The sequence below is a fragment of the Mesocricetus auratus genome, unplaced genomic scaffold, assembly GCF_017639785.1.
Source record: "Mesocricetus auratus isolate SY011 unplaced genomic scaffold, BCM_Maur_2.0 Super-Scaffold_100009, whole genome shotgun sequence".
Taxonomy (NCBI): Eukaryota; Metazoa; Chordata; class Mammalia; order Rodentia; family Cricetidae; genus Mesocricetus; species Mesocricetus auratus.
The window spans coordinates 6,683,252-6,707,279 of NW_024429193.1; the positions used below are offsets into that span (position 1 = coordinate 6,683,252).

General features: G+C 52.8%; 1 protein-coding gene across 2 annotated transcripts in view; it reads left to right on the forward strand.

The window, feature by feature from the left end:
- The window catches only part of Ak5 (adenylate kinase 5), a 182,993-nt gene that overhangs the window by 156,013 nt on the left and 2,952 nt on the right, over nt 1-24,028 (forward strand). For both annotated transcript variants that reach the window (XM_005083629.4, XM_040751590.1), the window contains 3 exons: nt 8,229-8,392; nt 10,986-11,102; nt 16,104-16,295. In XM_005083629.4, the coding sequence (XP_005083686.1) occupies nt 8,229-8,392; nt 10,986-11,102; nt 16,104-16,295 (473 nt within the window). The remainder of the gene's footprint in view (nt 1-8,228; nt 8,393-10,985; nt 11,103-16,103; nt 16,296-24,028) is intronic.

The following is a 24,028-nucleotide window of genomic DNA, read 5'->3' on the forward strand; positions in this document are numbered from 1 at the left end:
CAGCTCAGTTTCCTGAATTTTGTTTGTTTGGGGGGGGTGTGTGTGTGTGTGTGTGTCTTGCCTGGAACTCAATGTGTAGAGCAAGCTGAACCTTCCTTGACTTGTCACAGGTCCTGTTCTAATGTGACTTGTTGTGTCTCTGTGACAATGGTCAGTTTTGGCTGAATTGAACAATCACTGATTTGTCAGAATGAGAGTAAATGGAGTTTTAAAAGTCCCCCCCACATTTGCTGGGCGGTGGTGGTGCACACCTTTAATCCCAGCACTTGGGAGGCAGAGGCAGGCGGATCTCTGTGAGTTCGAGACCGGCCTGGTCTACAAGAGTGAATTCCAGGACAGACTCCAAAGCTGCAGAGAAACCCTGTCTCGAAGAAAAAAAAAGTCCCCCCCCACTAGCAAAGGCTCCAGCCAGATCACATGTAAAACTGTGAGGCCCTGCATTAAAGGTGACTTTTCAATGGTGACATGTTTGATGTCATGATGAGCATCCTTTCTGGGATGCGTTTCTTATGGCAAATCTGCAGGCTACGCTGAAAGCCTGGCACCGGTGACCACACTGGCCGGTAGAGGACTGTGTGGTGTGTGTCTGCCTGACTCCCACAGAGGGCCAGAGGGCTTTCCAGGTGGGGGTCCTACAGCACCTAGTGGTACAGGGCACCGGTGGCTCTTGGCACAGTTCTCCTTTACAGGGTTTTAGAGAGCACCTGTTACAAATGCCATTAAAAATGTCACATGGCCTGTTACAAACAAATCAGATATTTACTAGGTAACGCAGAAAGTCAAGAAGCATGGTGGGACGGAGACTTTCCTCTGGGCGGCAGGAAGGCACGTCTCTGATACCCCCACCCCCGTCTTACTACCTTCCTGCCAGCTAGACAGGGAGGGCCAGCAGTCCCTCCCATCTGCTGTGAGAGGAATGGGCCAGCCTTTAATAAGGCGATGAGAGCTTTATTTACTGTCATAACAATTACTCATTCACCATGGAGCCATTATCTCAGCATTATTCTGCTGTAAATATGAAAAAGAAAGATCAGCACAGCCTCCTAGGCAGCCCCTGGGTGGGGGTCATGGCAAACTGATTCTTCTTCTTCATCTCTTCTAGAAGATCCGGGCCCAGCCCTAGAAGCACCTGGGGATGTGTTTTGATGATTATCTTTTTTTTTTTTTTTTTAAATAATGAGACATTTCAAACTTTCAACAGAGCTAGAAGCATTTTCTCAGTGAACACCGTGTGCCTGTCAACCCCATTCTGCTGTGAGCATTTTGCAGCATCTTGCCCCCCCCGCACAGATCTGTGCTCCTATCTAACCCCTCGATGTGTCTTCGCATCTCAAAGCCGATTGGAAATGCCCCCCCGCCCCATTTCCTGGGGAATCTTCTGCATATCGGTTGCAGACGTTCAGAGATCTCCCTCCTGGTCGGGAACCGTTTTCCTAACACTAAGTTTCTTGGCTGTTCACCGCATGAACCATGCTGGTGGAGCCCCAACAGAAGCAAGACTCTGGCCGTTCTGTAGCAAAGAGAAGCACTGGGCAGCCACATGCGGAGCTCTGGAAATGGGTTAAGGCTGTGAATCCATGGGTTAAGCCTGCCTAGCCTGCCGTGGTGGAGAGCCTGCCTAGGCCACGGTGGAGTGCTGGCCTAGCCTGCCATGGTGGAGTGCTGGCCTAGTCTGCCGTGGTGGACAGCCTGCCTAGCCCACACTGTGGAGTGCTGGCCTAGCCCACGGTGGAGTGCTGGCCTAGCCTGCCGTGGTGGAGTGCTGGCCTAGCCCACGGTGGAGTGCTGGCCTAGCCCACGGTGGAGTGCTGGCCTAGCCTGCCGTGGTGGAGTGCTGGCCTAGCCTGCCACGGTGGGATCACATGGCAGCAGAACCTCTCACCTTGGGGCCAGGTCATGAAAGAGAAAACAAATGAACCAGCATCACAGTCACCTCCCCGACTCATCCTTCAGGACCTAAAGCCTCCCACTAGGTGCCCCAGCTTCAACTCCATCCTACTGTGCCAAGCTAAGGACGGAAGCCTTTACCACTCACTTGGGCCTTTAGAGAATATTCCAGACCTTTTTTTTTTAAATTAGAAACAATCTTATTTTACATATCAATCACAGTTCTCTCTCCCTCTTGTCCTCCCCTGCCCCCCATCCCATCCGCCTTCTGCTTCCCAAGGAGGGTGAGGCCTTCCATGGGGGATCTTCAAAGTCTGTCATGTCATTTGGAGCAGGGCCTAGGCCCTCCCCCATGTAAGTGTCTAGGCTGGGAGAGCATCCCTCTATGGGGAATGGGCTCCCAAAGTCCATTCGTGCACTAGGGATAAATACTGATCCACTGACGCAGGTCAGGTGAAATCCTTCCATAGGCTTCCATTTGGAGCACGGCCCCAAGAAGGGAATCCCTTCACAGAAGTCAGTTACGATTCACAGTCAAGGCATGTCACGGGGGCGGGGGCTTTGTGGTTTACTTTGTGTAATCGCACCCGATGACTTTTAATTAGCACCAGGATGTGGGAGTCCTGTGACCCCAGAGGGCAGGCAAATCAGTTCTCTTCCAACCTCTCAGCAAGTCCAAGGCAAGGCTTAGAACCAGGCCCATTGACCCCTGCAAGGCCTAGAATCAGGCCCATTGACCCCTGCAAGGCCTAGAATCAGGCCCATTGACCCCTGCAAGGCTTAGAACCAGGCCCATTGACCCCTGAAAGGCCTAGAATCAGGCACATTAACCCTGCAGGGCCTAGAACAAAGCCCATTGACCCCTGCAAGGCCTAGAACCAGGCCCATTGGCCCCTGAGTTATGCACAGCACTGCCTAGCCAAGAGTCACTGTCACTGATACAGCAGTTGCCAGGTTACCTCCTAGATACCAAGCCATAAAAATAAGGAAGCATGTCCCCTGTCCTCGGGGTTCCAGTCCCTTTTAAGGTTCTTATATGACCCACAGCTGGACCTGTCACTGGCATGTTTCAACACATCCACCAAAACACCTGTCAGAGGCTTCCAGAACTATTGGAAATGATGACTAGTATAAAGATGCAGTTTTAATCGCTCCAAGCCACAGAACATTGGTTCCCAGCTGTAACACACAGAGGCTCATCCCGGCAAAGAGCTGTAGGAAGTTTCAAGTGTCTTGTGAGTCCCAGCTGGCTCGGTCACTCCTGGGCAGTTAGGTCACAGATAAGTAGCAAGGTAGCTTTTCCCTGAAAGGAATCGTTCCATCACAAAAGCACGAACTCAGGGCTAAGACTGCTTTCATTTAGAAAAGAGGGTTTCAAGGGCAGGGATGGGTAGGTTTTTGAAAAACAACAACAGAGATGGCCTAGAAATGGGATAGACTCATTTGCAAAAGATACTTATTACTCTCAAAACTATAATTTCAACGACTACTCACCTTTAAAGATATGGAAAATAGTACCACAATTTAGTAGTTGTGTCCATTCGTTGTAAAAGTGTGCAATGTTGGCGCTAAGATCACTGTGTGTCTTTGTGTGTGTGTGAGAGTGTGTGTGTGTGTGTCTGTGTGTATGTGTGTCTGTGTGTATGTGTGTCTGTGTGTGTCTCTGTGTGTGTGTATGTGTGTCTGTGTCTGTGTGTCTCTGTGTGTGTCTCTGTGTGTGTGTCTGTGTGTGTGTGTGTCTGTGTGTGTGTGTCTATGTGTGTCTGTGTGTGTCTGTGTGTGTGTCTGTCTGTGTGTGTCTGTGTGTGTCTGTGTGTGTGTGTGTCTATGTGTGTGAGTGTGTGTGTAGGTCAGAAGACAACCTTGAACATTGGTCCCCAGGTGCCTTCTACCTTTTGATTGAGACGGTCTCTCATTGGCCTGGAACTTTGCCAAGTAGCCAAAGCTAACCAGTCCACGAACTTCAGGGAATTCTCCCGTGTCTGCCCTCCACATCACTGTCTGGAGAACTCCAGAAAACCCTCGAGTGCAACTGTGAACATTTCATGTCAGCAGAAGAGGAATAGAGGTGCCAATCTGAACCCAGCAAACGATGCCCCCCTGATTTGCTTTAGAGAAATGCAGTTCTGTGAGCTCTGTAGAGCCAACGTGCGTATATGAAGTACCAAGTGCACACTCAGAGTCTCGTGCACACTGGTAGGCTCACCCTCGTGCGCAGAGTCAGATGTGCACACATGTGATTCTGACTTTGGGTTGCGTTTGTGATTCAGACCTCCATGTGCTCAATGATGTCACTCAGGACAGAGACAGGGAATGGGGTTTTGTTGGCAATGGCCAGGTACCAAGCACCATGGTTTTGCCTGAGGCAAAAGATAAGGAGCATTTATAGTGGGCTGCTAGACAGCAGATAGATTTCAAAGAGTTCTTAGAAAGGAGAATCAAAGCTCCTACACTGGGCCTGGGGCTGTGGAGGGAAACGTCCCAGAGCGAGAAACCAGAGGTCAGGGGATGGAAGGGCCAGTCCATGGCCTCGGGAAGACGGAGTTAGCGGCAGACAGTACAGCGTCAACACCACGGCCGGGGCTGTGTCCAGTTGGCACAGTGCCGCCCGGGAGTTTGTGAGCTGTGTTCAGCCCACAACACCACATAAATGAGATGCTGTGGTGGGTACTTGTAATCACACCCCTTGGGAGGTGGAGGCCGGAGGACCAGAAGTTCGTATTCCTCTCTGGCTACATCAGACTCAAGGCCAGCCTGGGCTACATGAGGGCCTCATGCTCAAAATCTAAGATACCCACCCCATGTCAGCGATTATCTGTAACTGTAAATATTCAGACCTCTTTCATACAAGGCGAACTTGATAGTAGCCCTAGACTAGACACCTTCTACATTTCCTCTTGGTGGGGGAAAGAGTCACCATGCTTTGTGGAAATGTGTTTTATAAATCTGGGTGTGAACTCACGCAACTATGTGATCTGACTTTTTAAAATAACCCCAGCTCTAGTTCCCAGTGATCCATGAGATGGCAGATTGTAACGTGTATTCTTCCCGCCAGCCTGGTCCCAATGTCGCGTCAGTCCCAAATGAACACCAGGACACTATATTGATTGTGAAGCCGTTGGCCGTTTGCTATTGTTTCTCATTGGCTAGCTCTGACTTAATTATTGACCCATAATTACTAATATATACGTTCATGAGGACTTACCGAGAACGCAGACTTGCATCCCCTCTTCTGGGAATCACTCTCTTCACTGCATTTCCCAGAATCCTCCTGGACTCCTAGTCCCACCTATCTTGCTTCCCTATTGGCCGACAGGGCTTTATTTACATATACAACAGGACTTCCCCATCAGCAGATAAAGTGTCAATTGGAAAGACTAGAAACAACAGCAGCGTGTGCCCGGCTCAGCACCGTCGCTAAGGAACACAGCAGTGAGAGCCATCCAAGACCAAGTGTTTGGTTCCAGCTGTCTGGGATGGGGCAGGCTGTCTGTCTGCCTGATGTCTTTTCAGTCCTGACCTACCAGTTTTGCCAGCTCCTCCCACCGTTCCCAAAGCCAGGCAACTGTGCTTGGGACACTGGCCCAGGAGCTGCCTTTAAGACAAGGCTATGAAAACTGGTAAGGGGCTAGCCTGGAGAACACCAGGTCTGTAAGAACGGCGCTCACTCAGGAGGCTTCTGGGTAGGGACGGGCTGAGTGGAAAGGCAGGCTCAGAGGGTTTGCCCTGTTCCGTTAGGGCAACTTCAGGTTCTCATGGAAAACTCAACAGACCAGTCTTCTAAAATTCCACCCGAGACCGAAAAGAAGGATCTCTCCACTCTTTTTCCCTTTGAAGTGGTGTCTCACCTGGACTCTACGTCATACACGTGGGGCTGTGTATGGATCTGCTAAGGGGCACGGGTCTACAGTAACGCTACACTGAGCATCAGTGAGGGGGGTGTCAATGGGGGCAGCCCCTAATCAGTCACCCGGCCATCAGAGAACACAGGCCCTCCATTCTGAGCTGGGGTTCTTCCAGAGAATTTTGTCCCGTGTATCAAATTATCCTGGAAGGCTACCAAGTCCCGCCCCTTTATTTAAAAGTGTTAAATTGGGGCTCTGATGATGTTAGAGACTGGAGGAAAAGCCAGGCAGCCAGTAGCAGTTTTACAGTGAGAAAATCAAATTGCTCCCCAGTTCGGAGCCAGGGGAAGAATCATGCCATTGTGCAGGTTACTTAAAATTCCACACTGCCTGCACCATTTGGCCCCCAAATGCTAAGAGTCTGCAGTTGTTGCTCCCAGGGGAGGCTTCTAACTGGGGCAGCGAGCGCCACTCCACACAGCTGTTGCTAATTTGAAATGGAGCGTTTTAATTGCCTTTGTGTCGAGATTTATTAAATAGCATTTCCGAGGGGGCAAGCCTGTAATAGTCATATTAGTAGGGGGCCGAAAGAAGGCAGTAATTGGAGCATAGCGTCTCTGCCTTGGAAGGCAAGTTGGAAAATATCTTTTCCACGTGACCAGCCCCACCAGCCATGCCGGGGGAGAAGAGTTTCCAGGTAAACACAAGCCACAGGAGAAGTCCTGTGGCCTCCCAGAGCTCAGCTGTGAACCCCTTAGTCATTTACCTAGAAGCACTTCTCCCTCTGAGTGTCTCTTGTCCCTGTGCCCTCTCTTGTTAGTGTAGCTGGGAACCAGAGTCACTGCTCAGAGCGGATGTGGCATCAGTGGTTAGCTGCTGCTGTGGCAGTCTGCCTGGTCCCTGCCGCCTTCTCTAACTGCTGTTATCCTCATCTGGCCCATCCGTGCAGTGCTGTGGGGTGTCTCCCCCCCCCCCACACTTGGCTGAAAGCAGCTCACTGGATGAGCAGAGGACAGCACACGTGTATCCTTCCTGGCTTGTCTGCCAGAGCAAGGGAGGGCTCTTGAGAGGCCCCTGTGCTGAAGTGGTCAGGGGCTGGCATCCCTTAACAGTGAGCTCCACTGCCCAAGACGGCTGTGACTCAGGCCAGAATCTCAATTGTGTTTTGCATTTTTATTTCAAATATTCTCTTTTCGGGAAGCTGTGATTGGGAGGCACAGACGAGCACCAATTATGGACACACACAAACACACACACACACACACACACACACACACACCACACACCAAATCAATAAAATAAATATAGTTTAATTTTCCTCTGAGAGGAAAGAAAGGACCAGGCATTTGAAGCTGAGAACCGGAAAGATGAACGGCCCAGGCCCTTCGGGAGGAACCAGTCTGAAAAGATTTGTAACCGTATAGGAAAACCGTAAGGGAGGCATGAAGAAGGCGGGACGCGGGAGGGGACGGATGATGGCACGGGTGTCTCCTGGCTCTGGATCACGTCGGCACCCTTCCCACACGCAGGGGCCAGAGTTTTCCTATCTTCCCGCGCAGTTACACCTTCGCCTTTCAGTGGAACCACCCTCACCGACTCCACGGGGTCCTTTAAAGCCGGAAGAGTAATTCAGAGCCCCGTGTTGCTCTTCTGGCCCCTGCGTGTGGGAGGGTGCCGACGTGATCCAGAGCCATGAGACACCCGTGCCATCATCCGTCCCCTCCCGCGCCACGCCTTCTTCATGCCTCGCTTATGGTTCTCCTGTGTGGTCGCAAACGTTTGAAAACACGAGCAACAAGCAACACCTTCTGAAAATTAACAGCAAGGTTTTCTTAAGAATTCACCAAGTGCAGGCTGGAGAGAGGGCCCAGAGGTTAAGAGTACTGGCTGCTCTTCCAGAGGTCCTGAGTTCAATTCCCAGCACCCACAGGGTGGCTCACAACCATCTGTAATGAGATCGTCTGCCCTCTTCTGGCCCGCAGGCAGAACACTGTATATATAATAAGTAAATAAATCTCTTTTTAAAAAAGAGTGAGGTACTGAAGCAACCCCATACCACCGTGTGTCAATATGTGATTTAAAAAAAAAGAATTAACTAAGTGCAGGATACTGTGGCCATTGTCTGCCCCTGGAAGGTCCTGTGCCCCAGGAAAAGTCTGCGTGCTCCTGTCTCCAGGCCATGCAGAGGGCTGAATCCCCCGTCCGCCCCCCACACGCACAACATATACTCGTTTTGTCTCCTCTGCAGAATCTAGATTTCACATACATATTACACGCAAGCAGAAAGTTGACCGTTAGAGAAGAGGAGGGGACCAGTGTTGAAGGGGTGTGAGAGGGGCAGTGAGTCTGACCAGAGCACATGATAAACATACATGAAATGTCATCATGAAACCATTATTTCATACAATGCATATCCACTAGAAAAAAATAATTGTTACGTCCCCAAAAGGGAGGCAATGGGCTTGAGATGCACGCCTGACATGTCTCCTTCCCAAGGTGGCCCTGGCTCTGGCAAAGGCACCCAGTGTGAGAAACTGGCAGAAAAATACGGATTCACTCAGCTGTCTACTGGTGAGCTCCTGCGGCAGGAACTGGCCTCAGAGTCGGAGAGAAGCAGACTGATCCGTGACATCATGGAACGTGGAGACCTGGTGCCCTCGGTAAGCAGAGACCACCCTGCTCTCCCTGGCAGCCAAGCCCTTGACAAGGAAACCTTGAGGGCCAGGGAACAGCTTTGGTTTCCCTCCGTGGTGGCAGTCCTGAGGTGGGCTGGCTAACGCCGACGGCCACTGGCCATCCAAGCTGTTCCTTGGCCGGTTGCTTAAATGTCAATGTGATTCATGTGTTTCCCAAAACGGCCTCACTTCAGAGTACAATCTTCACACCCCGGGTGTATGGAAAGTTAAATGAGAAAACCCAAGGGAACAAATCTCTCGGAGTGGGGACGTACTGTCCACACGACGGACTCTAGACTCACCCAGAAGGCGTTCCTATGAACAGAGTGGCCTGTGGAGGTTAGGCAAGAAGACACAGCTGGAGCGGGGAACCCTTGCCCTAGCAGCCTCTCCATTGCTGTGATAGACACCAGGACCGAGGGCAGCTTATGGGTGGGAGCAGTTCATCTGGGTCACAGGTCACACTCCATCGCTCAGGAAGGCCTAGGAAGAAACCCAAGAGGCAGGGACACAGACCACAGGGGAAGCCTAGGGCTGGCTCACTCCCTAGTTAGCTCTCTCTTCTGTAACCCAGGCCTGCCTGCCAGCAGGAGCACATACCTGCCTAGGGCGGGGCCCTCCCACAGCAGTCCACCATCAAGGCCCCCACAGACACGCCCACAGGCCAATCTGATGGAGGCCACTCCTCAGTTAACGTTCCTTCTTCCCAGGTATGTCTAGGCTTATGTCAAAAAGCAGCCAGCACGGTCATGGGCTGTGTAAGATGGAGAAACCAAGCTAAGCAGCAGCGTATAGTCACCTCTCAGTGTTTGTTAAGGATGCATGGTGGGGTGTGTGTGTGTGTGTGTGTGTGTGTGTGTGTGTGTCTCTGTATATATGTGTGTCTGTGTGTGTCTCTGTATGTGTCTGTGTGTCTGTGTCTGTGAGTGTGTCTGTGTGTCTGTATGTGTGTGTGTGTGTGTGTGTGTGTGTGTGTGTGTGTGTGTGTGTGTGTGTGTGTGTTTTCGAGGCCAGAGGAGGGTGTTAGGTGTCTTCCTCTACTGCTCCCCACCTTGGCTTTTGAGAGAGAGTCTCTCACTTGCAGCTCACCTTTTGGCCGGCCTGGGTGGTCACAGAGATCTGGGATCCACTTTGTCTCTGCTCCCAATGCTGTGGGTGACGGCTGTGCCTGGCTTTTTAATATGGGCACCAGGGAATCTGAATTCAGGGCCTCGTGTTTTCATAGCAAGTGCTCTTACACCCTGGGCCTTGTCCTCACCCGCCAAAACTTCTGTATCCCTCAAAACTTTTTATGTCAGGGCCTCCCCCCCTCACTGCCTTCACGGGGCTGCCTTCCCGTGTGGCGTCCTCCTCCCTCGTCAGGGCAGCCCCATCGCCCATTCTCTGCACGTCTGCTCCCTGCAGAGCTCTGCCTCCATGGCACAGCTTACCAAAGGGGCCACCCTGTGGCAAGCGGCGCCCCTGGTGTGCTCCAGCCCTTTGCCCTGCTCTGACTACACTGTTGTCCTTAAGCTGCCCTGAATTCTTTACTCCTTGTTGTCTGTCTTCCCGTTAGATTGTGACCTTGATGAGGAATTAATTCACAATCATCTAGGGAAGGGTTCCAGCCATACCTGTGACATCTGCATCCCCGCCCCCACCCCCAGGCTCCTGCTAAAAAACAAAACTAGAGAATTCGCACTTGCCCACCTCCTCCCACGGGCCCTGCCCCATGCCGCTCCCCCACGCGGCTCCCCCAGCTTCCGGCTCCCTTCCCTCCTTCCTTCCTCCCTCCCTCCCTCCCTTCCCTCCTTCCTTTCTTCCTTCCTCCCTCCCTCCCTCTCTCCTTCCCTCCTTCCTTCCTCCCTCCCTCCCTCCCTTTCTTCCTTCCTTCCTCCCTCCCTCCCTTTATCCTTCCCTCCTTCCTTCCTCCCTCCCTCCCTTTCTTCCTTCCTTCCTCCCTCCCTCCCTTTATCCTTCCCTCCTTCCTTCCTCCCTCCCTCCCTCCCTTTCTTCCTTCCTTCCTCCCTCCCTCCCTTTCTCCTTCCTTCCTTCCTTCCTTCCTCCCTCCCTCCCTCCCTTCCTTCCTTTCCACAAACACTTGTTAGATCAATCTTCTTAGTGGGGAGATCATGTTGCTAGACAATAGTCCTCTGCAGTTAGCACGCGTCAAGTTTTGCATACTGCTTCCTGGGGGGGGGCATCAGCTGTGGAGTGTGTTCTGAGCAATTTTCATTCGCCTCTAATCTGCCATGCCTTGTTCCTTCAGTTGCTACTGGGGGCGGGTGGGGTTAGCACCACTCATGGGGTGTAAAATGCTGGTTTGAAAGCCTTCAAACGTAGTTACATAACAGCAGTAAGGACAGATCAGTAAGAAGACCCCTCGCCAATGGAACCATGCATGGCCCAGCCCCGACTGAAGGACCCACCCACACTATCGACATTAAGGTTGGGGGGTGGGTCTCACGAAGGCTGGCCCAAGAGATCTGCTGTTAATCTTGCCCAGTGCCCCCTTCAGGGAAGAACGTCTGAGGAATCGCATACATGGTGAATTGGGGGTTGCGGCCAGGCCCTGTGCTGACCACTCTTTCTGCTGTAGGGTGTCATCCTGGAGCTGCTGAAGGAGGCCATGGTGGCCAGCCTGGGCAACACCAAGGGCTTCCTGATTGACGGCTACCCCCGGGAAGTGAAGCAAGGGGAAGAGTTTGGACGAAGGGTGAGCCGTTGTTAAAAGACCATCGCTCAGCTTAGGGGACAAGTTCAAAGCCTTCATTTGCCCAGTAACACTGACCACATCTTTCCATTATAGAGAGCAGAAACTTCTTTTTAAGATGAAAATAGGGCAAGAATGGTCTGAGGAGTAAGTCGAGGTCAGGCTTGGCTGGGTTTTAGGTGGAGAACTACACTTGTTCGACTCATTCTGACCATGTCTCGATTTTCCACCTTTGGGTTGCCCATTCTCTCCTAGTTCAGGCTTATCGTCCCCTCCCCCGTTTCGGTGGCCTCACAGGAAACTGTTCATGTTTGGGGGCGCTGGATGTCCCACACAAGACCCCAGGCTATTCCTTCTTACTGAATCACTGTGCCGGGGACAGAAGAGAATCTGCTGACAGGACCAACCCAGGGGAGCCAGCAGGGGGCAGGCGACACTCTATCTGAGCCACTCAGCCTGAGACAGCAAGGCATTCACCCCCTGGGGGAACAGGGATGAGCATACCCAGAAGACTGGGAGAGATGCTGCAGGAGCATCTCTCCCTTCCCAACCCTTTGTCATCCCTAACCTCGTGTCCTCCTGGGGAGGTGAGTGGCTCAGGGCTGCCGGGTCTTCACAGCAGCTGGGGGGGGGGGCTGACCTGCGGGGGGGGGGGGCCGGGCCCGAGGCACACACCGACCGCCTTGCCCAAGACTCCTTCAGTCCAGAAGGAAGCAGTAGAGCAGGTTTGTTACAGGAAGACATTTGTTACAGAAGGTTCTGTAACAAGAAAGCCGTGGGTCTTGGCTGCTGTTTGGTTCTGCTGTGTTTCCATCTGAATTCCTTCTAAGAGTTTCTAGGTAGATAGGGAAAAGAAAGGCCCTCGAGCTAAGGCAATGGATTGAGCAGAGGTTTGGTGGCTTGCCCATGGCCACACAGCTGGTGACAGCTGATGACAGGACAAAGATTTGGGGGCACCCAATCCGTCCCCTTCTACCACTGACCCACTAACCCTTGGGTTTCGCCTGCCCTTGAGTCCGCTTTGTCTAACATCCTCCAGGGGTCCCCCCCTACCTGTCCCCCTCTTAAATAGAGAGTCGAAGGACTAGAGAGATGGCTCAGTAGTTAAGGACACTTGCTGCTTTTTGTAGAGGACCCGAGTTTGGTTCCTAGCAACCCCACAGGGCCTCACAATTGCCAGCAACTCGGTTACAGGGTACCCACCTCCCGCTCTGGCCTCCACGTGCACCAGGCATACGCATGGTGTTCATCGTGGAAGCAAACAGGCACACACATACGCATACTCCATAAGATGAAAATGGAATGAATATTTAAAAAAAATAGAGTCGGAGAAAAGCGTCATGGCCCAGTTGACAGCGGTGGACAGGGGCGGTGGCCAAGCCCCGTGGCAGCGTCCGTAAACACATGCAAGCGACCACGGCAAAAACAAGGGAGTGTACGGGCAGGGTGACTGTAGCTGGCTTCTGAGTGACGAGCAGTGACAGTGTCACAGCTACCTTCGCCGAGGCAGAATGAGTATCAGCGCAGGTCAAGCTCCTGCCTAGGTGTTCAGGGTGTAGACGTCTTTCAAAAAACGCGTTCGGAGGTGATAGGACACTCTCGGACATGTTGTAAATAAGGGCAGCTTTCACTCCCCCTCCCACCCCAGGTGAAAGCAACAGCAAAATTATAACCTGAGTTCTTCATTTGGAGTTTGGAAAGCTAGGTCCGATGGCAAGTCCCAGCGTGGATTTGCCCATGGAGTTACAAGCTAGGCCAGGCGCCAGTGGGGACCCGAGGAGACACAGGCATAGCCAACCAGCGGCCCACGGGCCACATCCCAGGATTGCTATGGATGTAGCCCAACGCGTTTGCAGATGGTAGCGTTGTGCCGCAGTTCAAATGCTGTGATGCCCCTGGATGTCTTCCCATGGCGGCATCCTTACATTACATCATTCCTCCACCCTGGGGGGTCGGCTGCTGTGGGGGAGCACAGACAAGGCACCGAGCTTTTCCCTCGTCTCCCACACAATGTCCCTGCCTAGGACCCGGGCGGGCGGTGTGGGCTCCAGGCTCACTCTGGGAATTCCCTCCCGCTGTGGGCCCTGGCTCGCCCTGCCAGTCCTCACGAGCTGGAAGTGTCTCACCGGTGGCTAGAGCTCCGGTGCCACTGAGCCAGTCGCCTCCAAGGGAGGGACGTGTCTGTTTCTTTCCCTGTGCTGCTAGGAGTATAACAGCTTCAGCGGCTCCCAGTGCCCGATAAACGTGTGTGCGCGCACGAGCCCACACACGGAGCCCCCCAAAGTGAGTGCTCGCCTCAAATTTGAGTAGAACAAAGACGGCGCCCACTCGGGGAGGCTCTTGACATGAGGCCCATGAGAAAGCAATTTCCTCAAATATTAAAAGCATAAGAAAGTTAAGAGGCCGGAAAGATGACTCAAAGGCTACGGGGGCTCGTTCTTCTTCCAGAGGACACACTCCTTCCGGTTGCTGGCACTCACAGGCTCACAGCCACGAGGAACTGTAGCTCCAGGGCATCCGACCCCCACCCCCACCCCTGCCTCTTCTGGCCTCTGATAGCACCCACACCACCTGTGGCACACATATATACATACACATAGACAAAAAAAAAAAAGAAATCACTTTGAATGTGTGGGTAGTGATTAAAATGCTGTCATATAATCAAAACACGGTGTATGGAATTCCCAAAGAATTGACAAAAATTTTAAGGAAAAAAATGTATGTGAGCGGCTCAGGTCACTTCCAGATATGGTTACTGTGTGCCAGCTGTCTTCATGGGAACAGGAGAGCGAGTGAGGCCAAGCCTGCCGTTCGCGCCCGAGGGAAAAGACTGGGCAGGGAGACTCTTAGACCACTCGCTGTGAGGCTCGTTACCATGTTACCATCCATGTTACCATGGACGCCGCTAGCATGCAGACACTGGTTCAACATCAGGTGCTATGCCCTAGAGACTCTACTCCTAACCTCGCGCTGGCCTCCCCACCCAAGCGGCTTTGGCGACTGGAGTACCTCTCCGCTGGCTCTTGCTCTTTCAGGGCTAGCTCCAGGTTAGGCAGAAATAACCCGTTTATGACTAAATGAATCCCTGAGCTGTCTTTCCTACTCCCAAGAGCAGCCTGGCAGACGACACTCCTCCTGAGCTAACTGAACCACCATCTGCCTCCCAAGCTCGCCCTCTGCTGGCGAACCTGGTTGTTTTCTCGGGCTCCCTGGCCCTCACCTAGCCATCACGTGCAAAGGAGCTGTTGAGGGCCAATTTATACTGCAGATTTCAGAGCAGGGCAGCCAACGCTCCACAGACCTGGCTGCATGCCAGGCAGTGCGCCACAGTGCCCTGCTTAACCCTCCCAGCGAGCCTGTGGTCTCCTCACGGTCCTCATGGGATTCAAGATGCAGCCACGTTAGGCGGGATTTCTAGGAAACGTCCCGGCCAGGCGATTAAAAAGGACAGTTCGTTTTTTTACCTCTCATAGTTCTGCAGTTCTGTGGGCTCCGCTCTCCCACGAGGGCCCCAGGATTTAAGAGTCGGAGACTGGATAAAGCTGGGCATATGTTGGGAGCCGGCTAGCCTGGCATTTCTACTCACGTGTCCTCTCCGGCTGGCTGGCTGAGAGTGTCTCACTGTTTGGTGTTGTCAGAGTAGCTGAACATCATAGAAAATAGCTGGCTTCCCCTATACTGAGTATTATACAAGACGAGACAGAAATTGTGGTTTCTTCTGGTAAAATTATATGTACACCAAATGTCTCAGAATTAATTTCTTTATAATTTATTATCAGCAAATTTTAATTTGTATGGCTATTTTAAATATATGTACCCCAGAAGTAGTGTAAAAATTACTCAGGCAGATCAGGGCCTCATGGGTGGAAACAGTTTAGGAGGCCCCCCTCACATCTAAAAGCTGGTAACCTCGTTCCAACGCCCTTCCATTGCCCCAGAGTTATAGGAAAACGCAGATCCGAGGGCGCATTCCCCCGGAGTTACAGAGAAACACAGACTCGAGGGCACATTGCCCCAGAGTTACAGAGAAACACAGACTCGAGGGTGCATTGCCCCAGAGTTATAGGGAAACACAGACTCGAGGGCGCATTGTTCCAGAGTTATAGGGAAACACAGACTCGAGGGCGCATTGCCCCAGAGTTATAGGGAAACAGACTCTGGGGCGCATTGCCCCAGAGTTACAGAGAAACACAGACTCGGGGGCGCATTGTTCCAGAGTTATAGGGAAACAGACTCAGGGGCGCATTGTTCCAGAGTTATAGGAAACACAGACTCGAGGGTGCATTGCCCCAGAGTTATAGGGAAACAGAGACTCGAGGGCGCATTGTTCCAGAGTTATAGGGAAACAGACTCGGGGGCGCAGAGGACTGAGCTCAGTATCTCAGTGGAAGAACAGCTTTTATGTGAAAGGTGGCAAGGGTTGAAACTGGTCACACCAGACTCTGGTCCTGACTGCCCGACTCCAGTCTGCACCTGCTTTGGCAACTGCGCTCCCCAACTTCATGGAATACACACCCAGCAGGGGTTTCTTGGTGGCTGGGATAAGATGAAGACGGGATTATCAGGTCAGGGAGACCTTTCCACAGGGAACAACAGGCACATACATGCACGCACTTGTGCACACACACACATCGCACACATGCACCTGCACACGCACATACACACACACACACACACAGGCATGCCCAGGCACACGTGCATACGCACACCCTTCCCCCGAGTTTAAAGGACAGCTTACAATTGCTGCATTATGTGAAGTGACCAGAAAGCCGAACAAAACAGAGCTCTGAAGCAGCAGGTGGTGAGGGTCACTCCGGAAATAAGAAGCCAGGAGGGCCAGTGTCACCTCACAGGGTCCAGTGTCATCTTGAGGTCCAGTCTCATCTCTAACACCATGTGGCGCTGGGCGCTTGCGAGGCACCAACATCCCCAGGAGTGGAAGGCTCCCAGACCTTCTCTACAGTTCCAGCTGACCATGCTCTGCCTTCTCCTCCCTCACCCCAGATCGGAGACCCACACCTGGTGATCTGCATGGACTGTTCGGCAGACACCATGACCAACCGCCTTCTGCAGAGAAGCCAGAGCAGCCAGCGCGGGGAGGACACCGCCAAAACCATTGCCAAGCGCCTGGAGGCCTACCACCGAGCGTCCATTCCTGTCATCGCCTACTACGAGACAAAGACGCAGCTACGGAAGGTGAGTCTCTCACACGGGCTGCTTGCCCTTCCCTCTCCCAAGAAGAGAGGGAGAAGAGGCCAGCTTCCTTGGGAGATCCGGGGGAGCCGCAGGGTGGAGACTGAACCTGCCTTCTTCCCTTGCTACTGACTCGAAGTTGAACACGTGTGAACGGAAGAGGAGGTCCGGCCATGGTGGTGGCGCACACCTTTAATCCCAGCACCCAGGAGGCGGAGGCAGGTGGATCTCTATGAATCTGGCCAGCCTGGTCTACATAGCAAGTTCCAGGCTAGCCAGGGCTATATAGAGAGAACCTGGCTTTAAAAAAAAAGAAGCAGAGTATCTGTGGTCAGACGGCTGTGGAAGTTGGTCATTAATTAGCTTAATTAGCGGCAGGTGCTGTTGTAGTCGCTGACACTTACTTCTCCAGAAGACAGACAGCAAGTGCAGAGCTTAGAGCACACGCCTGCAACCCCAGCCACTGGGGAGGCTGAGACGGAAGGAGCTCATGTTCAAGGCCTGCCTGGGCAGGTTTCTGACCCTCTGTTTCCAGGTAACTGGCCTGAGGACCTGGGGATACAGTTCAGTGGAGCACTCACCTAACAGCACGAGGCCTGGGGAGTGCTCACCTAACATGCATGAGATATGGGGAGTGCTCACCTAACAGCATGAGGCCTGAGGAGTGCTCACCTCACAGGGATGAGATATGGGGAGTGCTCACCTCACAGTCATGAGATATGGGGAGTGCTCACCTAACAGGCATGAGATATGGGGAGTGCTCACCTAACATGCATGAGATATGGGGAGTGCTCACCTCACACTCATGAGGCCTAGGGAGTGCTCACCTAACAGGGATGAGGCCTGGGGAGTGCTCACCTAACAGGGATGAGGCCTGGGGAGTGCTCACCTCACACTCATGAGATATGGGGAGTGCTCACCTGACAGGGATGAGATATGGGGAGTGCTCACCTCACACTCATGAGATATGGGGAGTGCTCACCTGACAGGGATGAGATATGGGGAGTGCTCACCTGACAGGGATGAGATATGGGGAGTGCTCACCTCACAGGGATGAGATATGGGGAGTGCTCACCTAACAGGGATGAGGCCTGGGGAGTGCTCACCTCACACTCATGAGATATGGGGAGTGCTCACCTCACAGGGATGAGATATGGGGAGTGCTCACCTCACACTCATGAGATATGGGGAGTGCTCACCTGACAGGGATGAGATATGGGGAGTGCTCACCTGACAGGGATGAGATATGGGGAGTGCTCACCTGACAGGGATGAGATATGGGGAGTGCTCACCTCACAGGGATGAGATATGGGGAGTGCTCACCTCACAGGGATGAGATATGGGGAGTGCTCACCTCACAGGGATGAGATATGGGGAGTGCTCACCTCACAGTCATGAGATATGGGGAGTGCTCACCTCACAGTCATGAGATATGGGGAGTGCTCACCTCACAGGGATGAGATATGGGGAGTGCTCACCTCACAGGGATGAGATATGGGGAGTGCTCACCTCACAGGGATGAGATATGGGGAGTGCTCACCTCACAGTCATGAGATATGGGGAGTGCTCACCTCACAGTCATGAGATATGGGGAGTGCTCACCTAACATGCATGAGATATGGGGAGTGCTCACCTCACAGGGATGAGATATGGGGAGTGCTCACCTAACAGGCCTGGCTTCAATCTCCAATACTGAAACAAACATGGGAAGGGAGGCAAGCTGAAATGAGAGTTCTACTACCAACGGTAGGTGGCGCTAGACCTCAGCTATATAGGACGGGCCAAAGGCCGGACTCTTCTAGATCCTGGATTTAACACCTTTGGATTCTGGAGTCACACAGGGCATGACGGGCACTTGGCTCTCGCCGCTCTTTTAGAAGACCTGGGTTCGATTTCTAGCACCTACATGGTGCACGGATATACAGGCAGGCAATACAACCGTACACAGAGATAAAAAAAATTAAAGAAATCCAGGGCTGCAAGAACCTTCGTAAGGCTAGATGACCTGGGAAGCGTCCCCACGTTGTGCTGCCTGGGACAGCCGAGGAGTTGCCCAGGTAGGAGAGACGTCTTCCTCTGGAGGAAGCTGGACGGAATTTAGCTTATCACATTTCAGAATCAGAAAATTCTGCCCCCACCCCTCGAATTATCTGAATGTAGACCTGCAGACTCAGGTGACCGGCTCAGTGACACTGCATTCGCAGGCCTTAAACGATTCTGTGTTACTGTCCAAGAAGTCGGGTCCTCAGGCCTCTCCGGCTGAGCTCTCAGGCTTCGGGGATGCTGGCGGATCCACAGAGGAGTGAGCGTTGACAGTGGACACCAGGGAACACAGGGGCGACACTGCCTGGTTCCACTGCCTCACCAGGTCCTCTGCGCACACGGCTGCTGCCAAATTTTACAACTCCAAGCCGAACACGTATGTGTGACACGGAAATAACGCATGGCTTCCGCTTTCCTGTGTTAGAATGCAAAGCGGGAGCCGCGCCGTGGGTTTCTCCGTTCCGTCTGCGTTTCTGCAGGCGGCTGCTGTCAACCTCAGAGAGGTGAGCTAGCCCAAGGGCGGAGCGCTAGTCCACATGCATTTACCCTGTAAGTAGCGGGGAGTGGAGCATTTGTGAAAAGGCCCAGCACTGAGCTAACCCTGCTGGGATCACTGGCCTGGGTGTCCAAACCCTGGGTGGAAAGTCGCAGGCCGGCCAGACTCGGGAACCTGGGCGAGTCGTCTTCCTTCCAGAGCTTTCTGATATAAAGTGGGCCGGCAGCAGCCGCTAGAATTCTTGCAGGCCCTTAGTCTGCAATTCCTAGAGGGGGAAAGTTTTCTCCACTAGTTTAAAGGGACACAAGCTCGTTATTGAAAATCTAGAAAACCCCTTCCTGAGTCCCACCACCCGCCCAGGGTGAACACTCTATAGAGCGTGGACTGCAAGAGGCGTGGCCTGGACATGGTGGGGGGCGTGGCCACTGGGCATGGTGGGGGCGTGGTCACTGGGCATGGCGGTGGGCGTGGTCACTGGACATGGTGGTGGTGGGCGTGGTCACAGAACATGGCCTGGACATGGTGATGGGCGTGGTCACTGACATGGTGGTGGGCGTGGCCACTGGGCATGGTGACGGGCGTGGTGACTGGACATGGCGGTGGGCGTGTCACTGGGCATGGCCTGGACATGGTGGTGGGCATGGCCACTGGGCATGGTGACGGGACGGGCGTGGTCACAGAACATGGTGGTGGGCGTAGCCACTGGGCACGGCGGTGGGCGTGGCCACTGGACATGGCGGTGGGCGTGGCCGCTGGGCATGGTGACGGGCGTGGTGACTGGACATGGCGGTGGGCATGTCACTGGGCATGGCCTGGACATGGTGGTGGGCGTGGCCACTGGGCATGGTGACGGGACGGGCGTGGTCACAGAACATGGTGGTGGGCGTAGCCACTGGGCATGGTGACGGGCGTGGTGACTGGACATGGCGGTGGGCATGTCACTGGGCATGGCCTGGGCGTGGTGGTGGGCGTGGCCACAGCTGGGCTCTGCAGACAGCACAGGGAGGTGACTGGTCAGACAGCAGCCCTAGTCTGCACTGACGCTGGCTGGTCCCAGGAGCCCACGTCACCAAGCCATGAAAACCAAAGGCTCCGCTCAGGCAGCCATCGGCTCCTTACAGTCAGAAGCGGAGAGAAGAACAAAGAAAACGCGCAGCCCCCCCCTCCCCCGGGTTCCTGTCCTCGCTTCCCAGTGCTCGCTCCGGTTAGAGACGAACAAACCGCAAAATCCAACTTGTTCCACACTGACGACGGCATCCCTAAAGCTTCAGGCCCTCCCCAGAAGCGAACCCGCTCACCTGGTTTCCTGCGACACGCGCTGTGACGTCACAGCTTCACCGCAGACTCAGCGCTGGAGTCTTCGGGGTGGAGTGCATCATGAACTCCCTTGTGACTGGGAAACGTGAGCCGCCGCGGTGACGGGGACCAGGCACCCTGTGGTGGAGTCTGGTTCCCGCCCGTCCTCCCAAAGGGACCCTGTTCTCACTCTGGGTTCTTTTCTGCTCTCAGAGGACAAGGGACTCAGGCATCTTCTTAGCTCACTTTTTTTTTTTTAGATTTGCTAAATCTGGGAGCACCAAAAATGAACCTTAGGATTGAAAAAGTATGCTGGACAGGGTGATACATACCTGTAGCCCCAGCACTCAGGAGGTGTGGTTCGAGGCCAGCCTGGGAGTCGCAGCAAGTTCATGACCAGCGTGGGCTACATTACTCCTTGTCTCAAAACAAAACAAACAGAACACCCCACAAAACTTGGCTCTGCACATGTAACATGGTTCTGTCTCATTCCCGCGCAGCTACACACAGAAATAGAAGAGACACTTACATTTCATCTAAACTACTCTGCGGACTGAGATGGACAGGGACATCTGTGGGGCAGAGGGAGGTGTTGAAATGACCGGAGGAGAAACTGCGGGTATGCAGGCTCGGGCTCCACCCCGTCCCTTCTTTTGCTCTGTTGAACTCCACTGTGCAACCCAGCACACCTCACCACAGACACCCCTGCCTGCACCAGAAAAGAGGCTGACTGTGTGCACTTCAGTCTTGCAACTGCTTTCTCGCCTAATGAGGACTGAGGACTGCTCATATGTTTCTCTCACCTTAGCAAAAAGCTACTGTCTACTGGGAAAGCCCGCCCGACCGTTTCATTTTGTTTTTAAACTTCCAAGCATTTGGACTTCACAGGAGCAAACACCAGAGCATGAGACTCCAGGGACCAGTTTTCTTTAACAACAACAAAAAAAAAAAAAAAAAAAGGAAAAGAAAAACAAAAAGCAAAACAAAACAAGAAACCCAATCCTTGTATTGGAAGTCATGTTGCAAAATGAAGGTGATATTACATAGAAACTGAAGTGGGCAGGGTCCTTTGAAACCTCCAAGGTCCAGCACCTACACATACACACAGGCACGCATGCGCGCGTGAGCACACACACACACAACCAGCTTGAGTCTAATTGGTCAGGAACTCCCAAGCATTGCCCTTCAGAACTGGCACTCAATGGCTTTCTGTGTGGAAAGGTCACCTGGTTCCATGAGAGCATCCCTTAGCCCTCTGTGCCACCCAGGATCTCGCACTAGGAACAGGCTGCCCTCCACCAGCCCCCGAGTGGGAGGCAGGGAGAACACGGCACTCAGGGCAGTCTTCAGCCAGCTGTTCTGAGTCTACCTACCTGCCAGACTCGGGGATGCAATGCCGAGAAATGCCCTGTCCTCAAGGACAACTGCCTGACTGCATAATGGTGAAATCCCTGCTCAAACCATGGGCAAGCTCTAGAACATTCCCAGCCCATCTGTGAGCTTCCTATATACCTCAGCTTTAGCAAACACTGCTAAATCAGCACACCCCATCCCTACCATGAGGAACTCCTCACCCCATCACCTACAGGGGCCGCCTCATCGCTGCAGCTTGTCCCAATGATCAACGTTGACCTTAAGTTTCCCATATGTGGGAAAGTGGCCTTCAACTCCTCATCTTCCTGCCTCTACCTCCCAAGTGCTAAGATACCACACGTGGCTTCCACCCTGCCTTGTCAATCCCAGGAACCATTATGTGGGGCTAGCTAGCAAACATCCCTTGCTGGTTTTGCTACCTTTCAGTAACATATTTCCTGACCTCCACTTTGCTTCTTGACTATAAATTCCTACTTGCCCGTGCTGTATTCAAGTCAACCTCTCTTCTGCAAAATCCCATTGCCAGAAGCCCTACGGCCGTCTCACTGGCCCTGAGCAAAACAAACCTGCAGGCCAGCACTTGGTCTCTGAAGGTCCACAGGGGTAGTATGCACCATACCCATCTGCACACATCTGCACACACACACACATCTGCAAACACACACGTGCACACACACACATCTGCAAACACACACGTGCACACACACACATCTGCAAACACACCCACACACCTGCACACACACTTGTTTAAAAGATAGATGTCTGGTGGTAAACACTTTTAATCCCATCACACGGGGTGGGGGTGGGGGGTAAGAGGCCAGTCTGTCTGGTCTGCATTGTGAGACCCTGTCTCAAAACCAAACCAAGCCAAGCGACCTCCGATGTGACTGGTTTGAGCATTGTAACAAAAGCCCAGCTTGCTCAGATCTAGTCCCTCTCTTGTAACATCAGGGACAGGTCCAGGAGCCCAGGTGCAATGCCCTGAGGTGTCCTGGGGACAACGGGCTTCGGTATGTCACTAGGTAACGTCAGGATGCTCTGCTCTACTTCACCGTTGCCAGTTTGCGGCAGGATTCTCCCAGGCGCCTCTGCATTCTTCAGGAACCTTTGTGTCTTGGTTTTCACAGGACAGGTGCACACATTTCTCTGCACTCTCCACCTCCCGTCCCGCCACCGTTTCTTGACCCATGTCCCACCATCTGGCCATTTTAAGCCAGTCGGCAAGGGTCCAACTTTAGTTCTGTGGTCTGCCCCAACCCTGCCGTTTCCTTGGCTCTGTGAGCTTGGGCAGCATGAGTCCTTCTCCAGGGTCACCTGACGCTCAGGTCCGTGTTATTGCTTGGTCACTAAGTGTTACCAGCCACTTTATCCTTCTCAGAAGGTGTCTCTGCTCTCCCAGGGTTGTGTGAGGCGCCCCTAGTCCACAGCCACACACACCCCCCCGGCCATGATTGCCTCCCCGTGTGAACTCCCGCTGCACTTCCCTGCCAAGGAGCCCCGCGCTGTGGCAGAGTGCCACTGCCGTCTCCTGGCAGCTTGGTACCTCAGTGTGGACTGTGCTGGCACTGAGGCAGAGGGAGCCCGGTGCTGTGAGGGACACAGGCACAGGGCGGGTAGATCCTCTGGCCCGGAGGCAGAGTGTCAGCACAGAGTACTTCAATTGAGGGTCCTAACGGGACCTTTAAAATACGTATACTCTGAAGGGTAAGGCCAACAATCTCGTGACCAGGAGCCCCACCCCGTCACCTTGGGTCACATTCTTCTCCATGAGCATCAACCATAATCCCTGGCTCTCATGAGTCATCTATCTTTATGGTTTTATCACCTAGGTACAGGTCAATAAGTCTAGCTTTATATCTGATCATGTATATATGGCCACAATCTCCAGCGCTATGTAAGTCTATTATGGACCTCTGTTGTCCCAGCACTTGGGAAGCAGGGTGGAGGCAGGATCCTGTTACATAATTAGTTTGAGGCCAGTCTGGAATACATGAGACTTTGTCTCCAAAAAGAAAAAATTGCAACTGGGAAATGAAATTTAATATATAAACATTTCTACATATGTTTCTTGGGAGTGTTTGAACATGTAAAAATTGATTCCTGGTTGCAAAATGGAAACTACTGTAGGTAGGCTAACAAGCTAAAAGAAAACACTGTTTCAACGTTGCCTCCAACAGCCCTCAAGAAAACGTTTCCTGCCATGCTATCCCAATGTTCAAGCATGGGGTCAACTCAGAAGCCCGGCAAAGGACGGGTAAAGATAATGTAGTTTATTCAAGCCTCAAAAGAAAAACATCACTTGTATACAGCGAAATGAAAGAACTGGAGAGCAGGTTAACAGAAGGCAAATGTCGCGTGTTTTCTCTAGTATGCAGAATCAAGATTCTAAAAATAAGGCATTAAAAAGAGGGGGTATTATTTGGAAGACAGAGGGGCCAGTGGGAGACAGGAGGAAAGAACAGAGCGCTATCCGTGATTGAGGTACGCCATGTCCAATTATGAAGACATCATGGTGAAACCCACTATT